A 13,432-nucleotide genomic window follows, 5' to 3' on the forward strand; every position below is an offset into this window, starting at 1 on the left:
ACTAAGAAAAGAAATCTTTTTTTTAAACATGCTTTTTGTTGGTTTCAACTTCGGTTTGAAATCAATTCAAGATAACTGCTGATTTAAACATACTGGTGAGAAGTGAGTTCTTTATTAAGATGTTCAATAGACGTTTCCACTACAGAGGATCTACTGCAGTCAGTTTAGATTTTGATATGTAAAAATGTGTTTTTCAGGAGTGCTATTTGTTTGACATTCTGTCAGCCAGACCGTTTTGACACCTTTACCTACACTAACACTTAACATATCATTAATTTTTCCATCAAAACCTATAAGAGAATTACATCTATACACAAAGAAAATAAGTTTCATATTTCTAAAACATCATCGATGTACATTATGGCATGTATTGTCCTTAAAAAAAACAACAAAAAAAAAAAGAAAATCTGAATTACATTCAACATCTCGGGCCTTGGTACAAAAACTTCAAGTCTCCCAGAGCAAAAACAGCTTAGGGGATAGCGTTTGCATGTGCGCGTGTATTTTTTATTACAGAAGGCCTTGTAAGTTCATTGGTTTCCCTGAAGTTTCAGCCACGGCTCCATTTTCTTAATCTTGCTCCATAAAGCTCGCTACCAACACCCAAAGGTCATAACATACATTCTTATTTTATCATTCTGAGGTAACAATATTCTTCCTGAGTATTCAATAACACAACGATAAATCATCCTTCTGAGAAGCTTAAGTAAAGAGATTGCATATCAAAGAAAAGAATAGTAAATCATAGCAGATAAGCAGGCAATTCTTCATAAAGAATTTCTATGTTGAGCAGAAAGTGTTAGAAGTCCTCACCCCAGAGCTCAGATCCTCCACCTGCATGCCTCCCACCCAAACTGCAACAATTACCAGCCTTCAAATGGCTCTGAGTGAAGATTTGTAGTATTCAAATCCACCATAAGTTCGGATGTTTTGTTATTAAACTGTATATTCGTTCATTTTTTTGAACATTTCAAATACAAAAGGCAGACAGGATATTGCATTATGCATTTCTTCTTGAAGAACAGAAAATCTGCACATTAACCCCTCCCTTTGAAGATGACCTGATTTGTAATTTGGGGAATGCTAAATGTCCTTTTTTGAAATGAAAATAAAATTTTCCTGTTTCTTTTTCCATATTTATCACAATCTTTGTTTTTTTTTTTACATCAAAATGTCCATCTTTTGAAGCAGGGTTCTGTAGAAAGGTCAAAAACTATCAATATCTTATCTGCTGAAGATAGCCTTTTGAACCGAATCGGCGTGGAGAAAAAGTTCAATTCTGACCTGAATTACGAACTAACAGCTAGTCTGAGTGGAGCTAAGACCAAAAAGGATCGCTGATATTTTAAAACAACTCCACTGTCAAAGATTTCAGAGTGGTTTATGTCTCAGTTTTGCATTTCGCAGAAATTCTGTCAAAAATATTATGACATTCCTGTCAGAAGTGCCCCAGGCTGCTGCGACTATTTACGTTAAAATAACCTTAGAACTCCAGGTGAATGACTCTGTAATGTGAAAGTGACTGTGGTGTAGTTGTTTTAAGATCACAGCAATCCTCTTTGGCCATGGTAAGATATTAACTGTTCATAACTTTTCCACGGAGACCCATTTCCAAAGAACTGAACAATCATTTTAAGTTCAACGGGTGGCTTTAAGTTCACTTTACACACTCACCTAATAAGCAGCTTTGTATGTACAAAGTGGACAAAAAGAAAAAAAACGTTCAACGATAAAGGTTGAGCAGAGAAGGCTGGGCTCCACAAAAGAAATTAGATCAAGAACGAGGCAAGAAAATGACATGAAATAAAAAAAAGGTCAAGAATAATTTATAAAGAAACATTCATCTGTCAAGGCCAAAAAAATCACCAAGCCTTGCAGTCAGCTGTGTAGCAGTGATTGTGCTGAAGTAGCATGGTAATTTCACCATTTTCAGTTATTGCTTACTTTCTTTTTTTTTGGTCAGAAATGATTTTTCCAGAATATATTGCAGTCAAAGGCCTTTATAAACACGTAACGGCCAAAAGGAACTTCTTAAGCAGACACGTTTCAGTGCTGCTGCCACAGTAGCCGACTGGAAATAATAATATCCTGAGAGAAACAGAACAGACACTTGTATATTCAGACTGTCCTGATGCTATCTATATGGAGAATGGCTCAACCTAACTCCTAACACCTATCTCAACCTTAGAGGCCAACACGTCTACGAGTCTTTGGAAACACGAGTGATAAAGATGTTAAACATGCACCAGAAGTGGAGGTTTTGTTCCCTCTAGTGTTTGTCAGAGAGATTACATGTTTCATAGATAAATTCAATGTTACGCCTGAAAGTTTGTCCTTTGTTTTAAGGACTATCAGCGGCCACCAGTGGGGTCCTCCGCGCGTGTATGAGGTGCATGTATTTTCATGGACATTCTCTGCTGCTGAGGAAAGTTGTGCTCCCCTGATACACTCTCCCCTGCTAGGCCGGATGGTGGACTAAAGTCTCCTGACCCACCATAAGGAGGCGATATCAGGGGCTTTGCAGGTTTGTAGGCCTGTGGGTCTGAGGCAGAGCCACTAATATCATAGCCGTTAGCCTGCCCGTTACCTTTGCTCTGACTGTTTCCCTGACCATTGCCGTACTTTTTGTAGCGCGATCCCTCCACCTCTGCCTCCTCCTGCACGTCGCCCGTCATCTCAAAGGCTTTGCGTTTCAGTGGCACTCCTGCGTCAGAGCTTCCTCCTAGGTTGTAGCCGTAGCTGCCTCCAACCACGGTAGGCCGAGGGGTCAGAGGAGTGGGAGCGCTAATTCCTGAGGGCAGGTAGGAGGCACTGGGGTGGCTGTAACCAGAGGACAGGCTGGACTGAGGGTAGCAGCCTGGTGGGTAGTTGTAGACAGGAGTGCTGGCACTGTAGCTGGACACTAGAGTAGGCGTGGCCTGCAGGGAGTGTAGAGGGGCAGGAGGAAGTGCTGTGCTGGGCTGAGGGCAGTATCCTGAGGGCAGGTAGGTGCTGTTGTAGGCCGGAGGGTATTCCTGAGATGACGGAGCATTGCAGGAGCCAGCGCCACTATAACCTGGTTCCGAGCTCAAGTTACTGCTCACTACTGTGACACTTCCTGGGGCTGGGATTCCCACTGAGGCAGACCCCACTTTGGAGCCAGTAAGTGCCTCCAGTCCAGGGTAGCATTCTATACCCTGACCTAAAGCCCAGGGCTCAGACTCAGTTTTTAGGAAAGTTCCCGACTCTGCGTAGGCACCTGCAGCAGGGCGATCATACGACAACTCCAGGCCTGAGTACTTCTCAGCGTAGCGTTTTAGGAGCGAAGAAGCAGTAAGGGCTGATATATCATCACTGGCCCAAGGATAACCCGTGGGGCCATAGCCGCGTCGAGCTGCTGTACTGTAGGGGTCTTGTTTATGGGCAGATTGGGGGGATGTGGTAGACGTGACATCTAGGTGCTGCTCAGGCCACTGAGATAAGGGGGCAGTGTGCTCCGGGGACCAGTGCATCTTCAACAGACCTGAGGGAAACAAGAAAACAGGAGTTAGATCACAGAATTAGACGTGGGGAAATTCTTCCCATGAAACGACAGTTGTATACCTGTTTTCCAACACTGCTTTGAAAGCCACTTCTGATTCTCTGTTCACATAATCACCTCAAAAAACAGAGCCATTTTGAGAATTTTGTCGATGTTTAGCCCATGCTTTTCCACACAGTCTCACCCAAGCGGGGGACGACTGTTCTAACCTTTATGAGAAGCTGCCAACATAGCCCCCAGCCTGGTCTCCACGGCGATAAGACCCTGTCAACCTGCATGCTACCCTCCGAATCTGTTTCCCTCACATTGGAGCCATTGTTGTCTCTCTGTGAGTCTCTTAGTCCACAAAGCCACCCCCACCAAGCGTGTGATCTAATTCTGCCCAAACCTCGGGGGTCTGCTGGACAGGGTGGGAGTGGGTGGGGTTAACTGGGGAGAGAGTGATCAGAGTAGTTTTCTCCTCCACTATACACCAGATCTGGAGCTGAACTTCTACAAACACATTACCATTGTAAAGACTATTGATTGAGCAGGGGGAGGTCTAATTTTCATGTGACGTGCAATTATACATGCACATTTACACAGAGTAATCCACTGATTTAGTGGCTGAGGGCTTGTCTTTTTGAACTGGAATTAGGCTGACATTCCAGGCATTGCAGAGCATTATTAAACTGTCCTGATCCCAGGCCTGGGCCAGAGGGGTTTCCCTGCTACAGCACCGCACAGAGGAGGCTATTTCTGCAGGGAGATGTGGAAGAATGCATCATTTCTTTGCCTGTATAATACAGTGCTGATACTTTTTAGCATTGTGGCTTAATAGACAGATGTTCTGACTGTTGCTGGTTTACAGAAGTACTTGTGCAGAAAAAAAACTCTCTTTTCTTTGATCAAGATTGGCAAATCATCCATTTTGTTGCATTTATTAAAGGTAGGTTAAGGTCGCAAAGTGGAATTCTTTATATCAAAACATTTTTGTTTTAGCATTAATTATTTCAGGTAAATCATCTTTTGAAAATAAATAGACATTAAAAAAATTCCCTAACATGTTTCAACAGCCACAAATTCCAAATAAAATTAGGAAAACCTGCATTTCAACATTGTGGACAAGATTAAACAAATTATCAGCAGTTTTAAAAAGATGTAACTAATTTGGTCAGAACTGATAGATAACTTTCAACCATAACTTCAGCTCAGTTAAAAGCACATTTTAGATAATGCACTTATCTGCTCAGGAACAGCAGGAATTTTAGAATTAGCTAAACAGATAGTACTTGATATTTGTTGGTTTTAAAACATGTAAGCAGATTTCTTGCCTGGTCTGAACGTGGCTGTATTTCTGTTACACCCGGCTGAGTCACATGTTCACAGGGACCACCAGATGGGCCTCTAACCAATCCACATGTTGATCCCTAAATCAAATGAGCCCTCAGACCAATAATCCTTTTCATCCAATCCAGGGATCGTAGAGCTCTAGACTACCACCAGCTTCAATCTGAGGCAGAGAAAGCCCTGCGGTCCAGGAAATTCTGACTGGCCACAAACACACCAAAGGCCCATATGTTCACTGATAACTAATTATTGACTTAACGACACTTCAGCATTTTCATTTTCTGGTTCTCTTTTAAGACTCAGTTTACACACGAATGATCCCCTAGAAAAGGTATAAATTGTTTTGATGTTGATTATAAAATGTCACACTTTCACAGAATAATGCTGTCACAATCCCTGTTCAAAGAAGACCAGAAAAATAATTTCCATGCCAGGTCACTAGCTGGCGCTGTGATTTTGATCAAGGAAATGGGTGCAGCACATATGTTTGGTGTCAGCTTTCAGATAAATTTTGTTTTCCCATGTACAGAAACAATCAAAATGCAACAAAATTATTCCGGTCTCACTAAAAAACAGAAAAGCAAATATTGTTCCTAAATAGCATCTTTACAGGCTCCATAATTGACACCTAAATTCAACACCTAATTCTCCTCAGTAGTAATCCATTACCCAGCAGGTGACACCAGTGTGACCACACTTTAGGAAGTTTTAACAGAATCAAACCGATACAAATATAAATTCTCTATTATAAACTATGATTTCTAATGAACACGTTATGAAATAGTTACCATCTGAGTGACACCACTGATCATGCTGTCTGCAGATAACTGGAATCTCTCAAACTTCAGCAAAAAATTGTGAAATTGATAAAATAGGAAGGCTCACTCAGAGATCAGAGTTTGGACAAACGGGAAGGACTGGAAGAGAACCCAGACTGATAATGGATTAAAACATGTAAGGCTGAGAAGTGTTAGGAGTTTGGTGACGATCTAGGTGACAAATATCAGGTAAATGTAAATTTTTTATGAATGAATGAACTCTTTAACCGGATTTTTGGAAGTTGGTAGAAAAACAGCCAGCAGCTCAGTAAAAAAAAAAAAATTCTTTGTTCTTCATCCCTTTGTCTATTTTTGAATCCATGCCCAAAATTTTAGTTAATCGTTAAACAAGTTCCACTGGATATATATTTTGTAAAATAAATATATGGAAAAAATAAATAAATAAAAATAAAGGTAGAGGTCACAGGTACACTGATGCTGGTTTTTTTTTTCTAGAGTATATTTGAATTGTATTTTTTACTTTCTCATTAAAAAATATATTTTTCTAACTGAGTTGAAAACTTTACCTAAAACACATGGAGTGAATCTACTTTCAAAGTACTCTTTTTGTAATAAAAGGTTTATTAGAAGTTTCTGCCATGCCTAAAACACTTAGTTACACAGTTAGTGCTACATAAACACAGCTTCTATCTCAATCAGACGCTTTGCAAGCAGTTATCTATCTTTTTAAAATATTTATACAACAGAATTCACTTTGTTAACATAAAAACATGGTTTTAGGTTTCATTTTATGGTGACTAATGTTGAATAAGGCATGATTATGAGGAAGTAATTTTCATGGCTGCTTAGGAAAGCATAACTTGGACGTAAGAATGAACAAGTAAAGAGATTAAAATAGCTGATTATTTCATGTTTGTGCTTGGAAACACCTCTTTATTCTTGCTCATTTAACCAGCAGACAAAGATGAGCTCTGAGCCGGCCTGGTTCACGTAATCACTGTGATTACCACACTGTTGATCAGTGTTTCATCCTGCTTCTTCAACACATTTATTACTGGAGATTAGTGCACGGAAAGCACGCAGAGAAAAACACAAAAACACAAACACAAAGAGATGCAAACAAGCAAAAACTGTAGATTATGGTACACTTTTATCCAGCTTCTGTGTGCCTCTTTCAGTCACTGTACTGAACCATCACAGTACAAATACACATACCGTTACACCACTAAATACATCATCATCACAACCATTGTAATGTATTATGGTATAGTAGTTTTGTATAATTAAGAATGTAAAAACACTAGGAACAATAGTGTCCTAGTCCTCTGTTAAAAAATAGTTTCGTCACAACAACCAGTGTAATTTCTAGTTTGTTGTACTTCAATAAATCACACATTTGGTATTATTGTCAGTCTTCCTAAACAAACGCTAGACAAAAACAAACGCTAGACAACCAATTACACACAACATATGAGTATATTGATGTGTGTAAGAGTGTCTCTTTTTGAACTGCAGTATCTTAACCACTACCTCTTGTGACTTCAAATAAAGGGCCAAGGGGTAAGGCTAACACTAGGAAACTTTAGAAAAACACAACTGAGCAGTAAGTTTACGTTTCCACTGACAGAGAGCCTCGACACAGCCAAGTTAAACACGTCACTATGAACATCTGTTCAAAGACTGGTTAAATGTTCTCTTCTGTATATTTTAAGTTTCTTTATGTAACTACAGTTCTTCCACTCCACACGTTTCCCCGTACTTTACTGTTTAAAGGAAAATTTAAAATACAAGAGCATGATTATACTTTTTCTTTGCAGTTTTTGTCTAATTTTACTTTTCTGAGCACAAACCGCTGCGGGCGGAGACATTTGTTCTTTTATCATTGATGTTAACATTACTGAGGTCAAATGTTTACACTGGGGACAAGTTTTGTATCCATATGCACAACCCACAGCTTCACTGTTTATTCCTAATATTTCCTAGAAAAGCTGACAATAATGGGGTCTTTTTCTACTGTTTGAACTGTCTTTACAAGCCTATTTATATTATATTTAATAACATGTTTATAATGTATTCACAGAAGCCATGGGGAAAATACTTTAGCTAATTTGTACCATGACTTATTGACTAGATTATACGAAGTATTAGAATAATTATTTTATTTCTCTATATAATACAAAATAAACCCATTGAATCGCCCTGTAAAATACATCTATATATACGGTATTAAACTCAGATGTACAGATTTAACTTGAGTTTAAAGCTGGCTTTGATAGTATTATCCCAATACAAGCCAGAAACACACTTTTACAGTATGTCACTGAAAATGTTGTTCCTTTCTGACCAAAATCCCATGTAAGCATGGGTGCACCAAATTCTCAGAGTTTATCAAGCAGCAAAATATGTCGAACATGCATGCCTGGAGCATAAACAGAGTCTGTGAGCAGCAGCTTCCTCTGTTCAAGGAAGAGATGGACCTCCCAGGATTCTCCCCCGGCTATCGACAACTTCCACTAAAGCTACTGTCACATGGATGGGCTTTTATACTGTCTAACAACAGTTTTCTCCTTCAGAGAAGCAAGATCGGGCAAATTCTTCATTTTTTACCACGCATGAATGGAGGCAAGTTTGACTAGCAGACTACTGCATGGTCAGAATGAGCAATTGGGGGTTAATAAGATGGAAGTACATGTGGGGGAAGGGGCTGACTGGGACGGGGGGATTTGGGGGTTGTGAAGCATCGGAGATGGTTTGGATGGGGAGTATAAAAAAAAGTCACCCTTCTGTAGCTGAAGGCTTTCTGTTAGCGCTTTTACTCCACTCACAATAAACAAAGAGATCCCCTGAAGACGGACAGACAATCGGAAATACACACAGACCCACACACACGTAGTGAAGTGAAGTGCACTCCCACACTGTGGTCCTCATGCAGAGTTTGGGGCTTCATCTGGTCAACAAGCGTAGGGACTTTGATCATCCATCGGATGAGTCAAGCTGCTGGAATGCCAGGAATCTAACCTGAGCTCTATTTACAGAGAACATGTCTCTTCGTATGCTCTGCAGACGTCGTGTGTCGCCAAAAAAAAAAATCAAAGAAAGATGAGAGGACATTGTTTTTTAAAGAAATGTGATTATTTTTAGCGCTGATAAATGATCCGGACAGATACTTGCAAATCAGAGTGGTTTGTGTTAGAAGCTGATTCACGTTTCCACCCAGATCAATACAGAAGAGATAAGATCAGAAATGTGATATGAACCTTCAAAGAGGTGAAAGAGTGGACTCTACACACACACACACACACAGATCACCCAGCTGTCTGTGTCGCCCTTGCTTGCAGAGTAAATGAGGGTTGGAGTGTTATGTAAGCAGTGACCACTGCCTAAAACACAAAGTCAGAGTGAAGGAGAGAGAACCCTTCCTCTCATTTTTACTTCCTTTTCCTCCTTTTTTCCTGGAGCACAGTCCAGCCACACCAGAATCAGACGTGTTTTTGCTCTTTGCTGTTCACCCATTTTCCTCTTCTTTGACTCAGATTTTGTCCCACACTCCAGCCCATGAGCCCCTTTTTCTTCTGTTTTTTGTGCGGTGTAGTAATGACACGACTGTGTGTCCCAGTCTGTGTGGTCAGTTTTACCCTCCCCCCACTGCTTTAGCTCACACACTCACATGTGGCGGAGGCTGGCCTGGCCTGCCCCCCTCCCTCTCTCTGCTTATTGTGTCCACTCATATATCAGCCTGCAGCTGACCAGTCCCTCCTCACGTCTTCTCCATCTGTCCTTCACGTTGCTCTTTTCTCCGTCTCGGCAGCACACATTGTTTTTTTTGCCGTGGCTGCTAATGAGGACTCTAAGGTGTGCTGCAATTTGCTTAACAAGTCGTCATGATTATTATAGAGGAGCAATGCATTTGAATGGGGGGGAGGGGGACAAAGGTTGATGTTTATGTGGCTCGCTATTCAACACTAATGAGAAGCTGTTGACACCGGGTTACTAACGATGTGGCTTTCAATCACAGAACTGCTTCACCCCAGTAACTGGCTACTAAAAAGTGCTAAAACGGCTCATCAGTCTCTTCACGTCACACTATCATCATTACTCCAGACCCCCTTAATGAGGTGTGGGTGATTACATGTTTACGTATTTGTGTTTGGGGGCTGATCAGCGCCAGTAATATGGGGGCTTTCATTTGGGAGAATATATAACTGCTACCTTACGAGTGCGTTTGGTCGAGTGGGAGCAAAACTAACACAATGCTGTGAGTTGCTTTGAGGGAGGAATGTGACAAATGCACGTTACTAAAACTACTATCTGCTCAGACAACTCCCTCATTCTTCCTTAAAGACCTGAAGGTGGGGAAAAAGAAGAAAAAGAAAAAGGCTTCAGGACATTTTACTGTGGTCTGATTTTTGAGCGTTAAACCATGTAGAAGGAAATCCCCTTCACGTTATTCCAATCAGGTTAATGTTGTAATCCTGTTAAAGCCCTACCTAATCAATAACCTAGTCAGTCGATAGAAGCATATCAAGAAGTCAGGATAGGAGTGTCTAATAATTAGCATGCACAATATACAAGATGGAGCTACTTTTGATGGGCTTTTCTCTTTTTCAGCTGCACATTCACTAATAGGATTTTACTGGGCTGAAAAATTACAAAGAATTTCAATGTTTTTGCATCAAAAGTCAAATTTTTCTCCTTCCCACCTTCAGTAATAATAATAGTCAGGATTATGTTTGTGCTACCATTGTGTTAGAAATATACATAAACTAAATTTTTTTAAAGTAACAGTTCAGAACTCCTAAGTGGGGTTCTGTGAAAAAAAGTTATATACAATGAATGTCTTACCTGTAGTAGATAGCTCTTCGAACGACCTCAGTTTGGAGAAATAAAGCTTAATTCTGACCAGGTTGATGAGCTAACAGCAAGTCAAAGAGCAGCCAAGACTAAAGTGAATTGTTGCAACCTTAAATTTTGTAGCAAGTTACGCAAATAACATTTTATAACCGCTTTTATTTCTGTCAATATTGCATTACAACGTTATATAAATAGAATTGTGCCTTTATTTGTAAGCACAAATAGCATCAGTAGCTAACTTGCTGTAGCACATCCAGTCTGAGGCACCTAAAACAAGAACAGCACAATATTTCTGCCAGCAAAAAACTGTGTAATGAAAAGCTGACAACAAAGTAAAGATTTATAAAATAGTGTTTCTGCAAACCACTCTGAAAATTGTTATAGGAGTTGTTTAAAGATAGCAACTGACTTTGGTCTTGGCCTTGCTCAGACTCCTTAGCTTGGCAAATTAGTCAGAAACAAAAAGTGAGGTTCTTCAAAGGCTATCAACAACAGGTTAGATACTAACTGTTCACAACCTTTACACAAAATCTCACTTTACAAGAAAAAAACAAATATATTTACGTGGCAAAACACACTGAAGTTTTAGCTGCTGTCTGTTTAAACTGACCCACCGTCCACCACTCTGTTCACATGAAGAGGTTGGGAAAGAAAAACAGACACTTTCTGTGAAATTCCCCAAAGCAAAGCCTAGAGACAGCTGTTAAAACCATTAACATATCTGCCTTTTTCAGCACGACTTCTGTACTCCCACCCAGCAACTCGCGTCGCTTTAACCACCAGAGAGAAAAGGGGAAAACAGATGGCTCAGGAGGGAACACCTACGGCAGATGTAAAGCAAAATAAAAATAAATGTTCCCAACTGGACTCACTGTATGGGGTGGCAGGACTGAGCATTCTGCAGCCCTGGTCCCAGGTGAAGAGAACAGGACCAGGTCCACTTGCTTGTTACTGGGGGCCCGGCTGCATGCTGCCTGGCCTTCCTGATCGGTGACTTCTGCTCGTCCTGCTGGCTCTGCTAGTGACCGGCCTCCAGCTTAGCTCCATGCTTCATCTCACACTTCAACAGCAGTCTGATGTGCTGCCACCTGAAGAGCGACACCATCACTGTGAAGACAGGATCACTGTTTCACTCACTTCCTGGACTCATATTTAACATCAATGCGACATATATGCATGTAAATTATAGGCAGATTTGTGCAATGAGCATTATATGTGTGGCAAGTCGACCGCACTTAATAGTCCTTTAATGTATTAATGTAGAAAAGGAGAAAATTCTTAAGAAAATATTTACATTAACAGTCTGTCATACACTTGGCTGTGTTCATGTTTTAAAGCGTCTGGTTTTTGGCATTTGAAAACCCTGACACAAACGTGCTTTTAAAGAATAATTGTTCAAATCAACCTAAAAACTAACCACAGCAGCAGTAAATTTAAACTTTGTTCCTTTTTTTCTCCCCCCACCCCTCCCCAGGAAAGGAAACCCTCTTCCCTGTCTAACTCCGCTTAGGCAACACTTTGAGGAAAAAATAAAATAAAATCAAAACGTGAAGATAAACAAATCTCAGAAATCACGTTCATTAGCGTGCAACAGGAAAATAAAATACAAAGTAATAAGTAAAAGGAAATAAAGCATGAGGACACATAAAGAGAGGGAGGGAGGGAGGGAGGGAGGGAGGACAGAGAGGAAAGTAATGAGAGGAGGCGGAAATGTTTGCATTTCTGCTGAAATAAAAACAGATTTTTCCAGCAGAAGGGAGTAAATAGTTACTGACCCGACCATCCCCGGCTGAGCTCGGTCCGTGCTTCTATCCGGAAAGTAATCCAATATTCCTGAAAACACAGCGCGAGCAGGAGGAGCCGATGGAAACGGGCTTCTGCTTGTATACGTGAGGAGGCAGGGAGNCTCACGCCCTCCCCGCTGTCCTCCACCTCCTCGTCAGCGCTCCAAACCATGGAGGCGCAGCAGCAGCAGCACCTGGCCCACCACGCCCCCCACCACCACCACCACCACACACACACACACACACACCCTCCCCTCTTTTGTTCAAACTATTTCAGCAGGAAGGGAGAGAGGAGAGGGAAAAAGTGACCAATCATGCAGAGTCAGAGAGGAGCCTATTCCCTTGCTCTCTGTGTGTGTGTGTGTGTGTGTGTGTGTGTGTGTACATGATTTTGTGCAGTCCTCGGTGCGTGATTTCAACCCCTCAGTGTGATAAATGGACACGCAGGGACGCATGTGAGTGAAAATGTTTTGAATTTTCTCCTTCAGTGATCACAGGAGAAGTTCAGTTATTGCCAATGACTTTTATTGATCTGCTGTATCGATCTTGGTATTGTTGGAAGGGTGGGGTTGAAACAACCATGTCAATATTACCTAATTCCTGTGGTAAACCCATCCCCCCCATTACTACACACACACACACAAAATGACCTCCACACCAGCCTCAATGCTCAGGATAATAGGTAAGTTAACTTTTTCACCTCCAGTTTATTCATGTCACATTACTTTAACACGTTGTTTTAATTTATCACATTAATCTGACTCACAGTTTTTACTATTTACTTATTAATTTTATGCTTTGTTGCTCACACTCAGAAGCACAGCTGTGACTCTACATTTAGAGTTATGGGTCTCTCCTCGTGTTACTGCGCTGTAAGGCCCTGCAGGATGCTCTCATTCTGCTTCTCACTGCTCCCTAATTAAAGCATAAAGGCAACACGTCTGAGCCTTGCTTGGAGGCCGATTCTTACTTTCACTTACAGTGTTGTCAATAAAAATGATTGTTTTAGTCTTTTTTTAAAACTTACGTTACTGCATTTAAGCAACAATTGAGCTCTTTTGAACTAGGATTCTGCGGGAAAAGTTCAGAACAATTAATATCTTACATGTTGTAGATATTACACCAGGAACCTCTGTTTGAAGACTGGAGTTTAGTTCTGATCAGATTGA

General features: G+C 40.8%; 1 protein-coding gene across 2 annotated transcripts; it reads right to left on the bottom strand.

Moving 5' to 3' along the window:
• Positions 1-1,084: 1,084 nt before the first annotated feature.
• si:dkey-195m11.8 (fidgetin) lies at positions 1,085-12,384 on the bottom strand. 2 transcript variants are annotated; one of them, XM_017415698.3, is made up of 3 exons: positions 12,255-12,384; positions 11,352-11,586; positions 1,085-3,502 (listed from the first exon to the last, which is right to left on the bottom strand). In XM_017415698.3, the coding sequence occupies exons 2-3, from the start codon at positions 11,374-11,376 to the stop codon at positions 2,352-2,354; spliced, it is 1,176 nt and encodes a 391-aa protein (XP_017271187.1). In that variant the 5' UTR covers positions 11,377-11,586; positions 12,255-12,384; the 3' UTR covers positions 1,085-2,351. The 2 variants fall into 2 exon arrangements, with proteins under 2 accessions (XP_017271187.1, XP_017271188.1); XM_017415699.3 differs by having other exon boundaries at positions 11,352-11,567; positions 12,255-12,378.
• Between the last annotated feature and the right edge of the window lie 1,048 nt (positions 12,385-13,432).

Source organism: Kryptolebias marmoratus, linkage group LG4 (assembly GCF_001649575.2).
Source record: "Kryptolebias marmoratus isolate JLee-2015 linkage group LG4, ASM164957v2, whole genome shotgun sequence".
Lineage (NCBI taxonomy): Eukaryota > Metazoa > Chordata > Actinopteri > Cyprinodontiformes > Rivulidae > Kryptolebias > Kryptolebias marmoratus.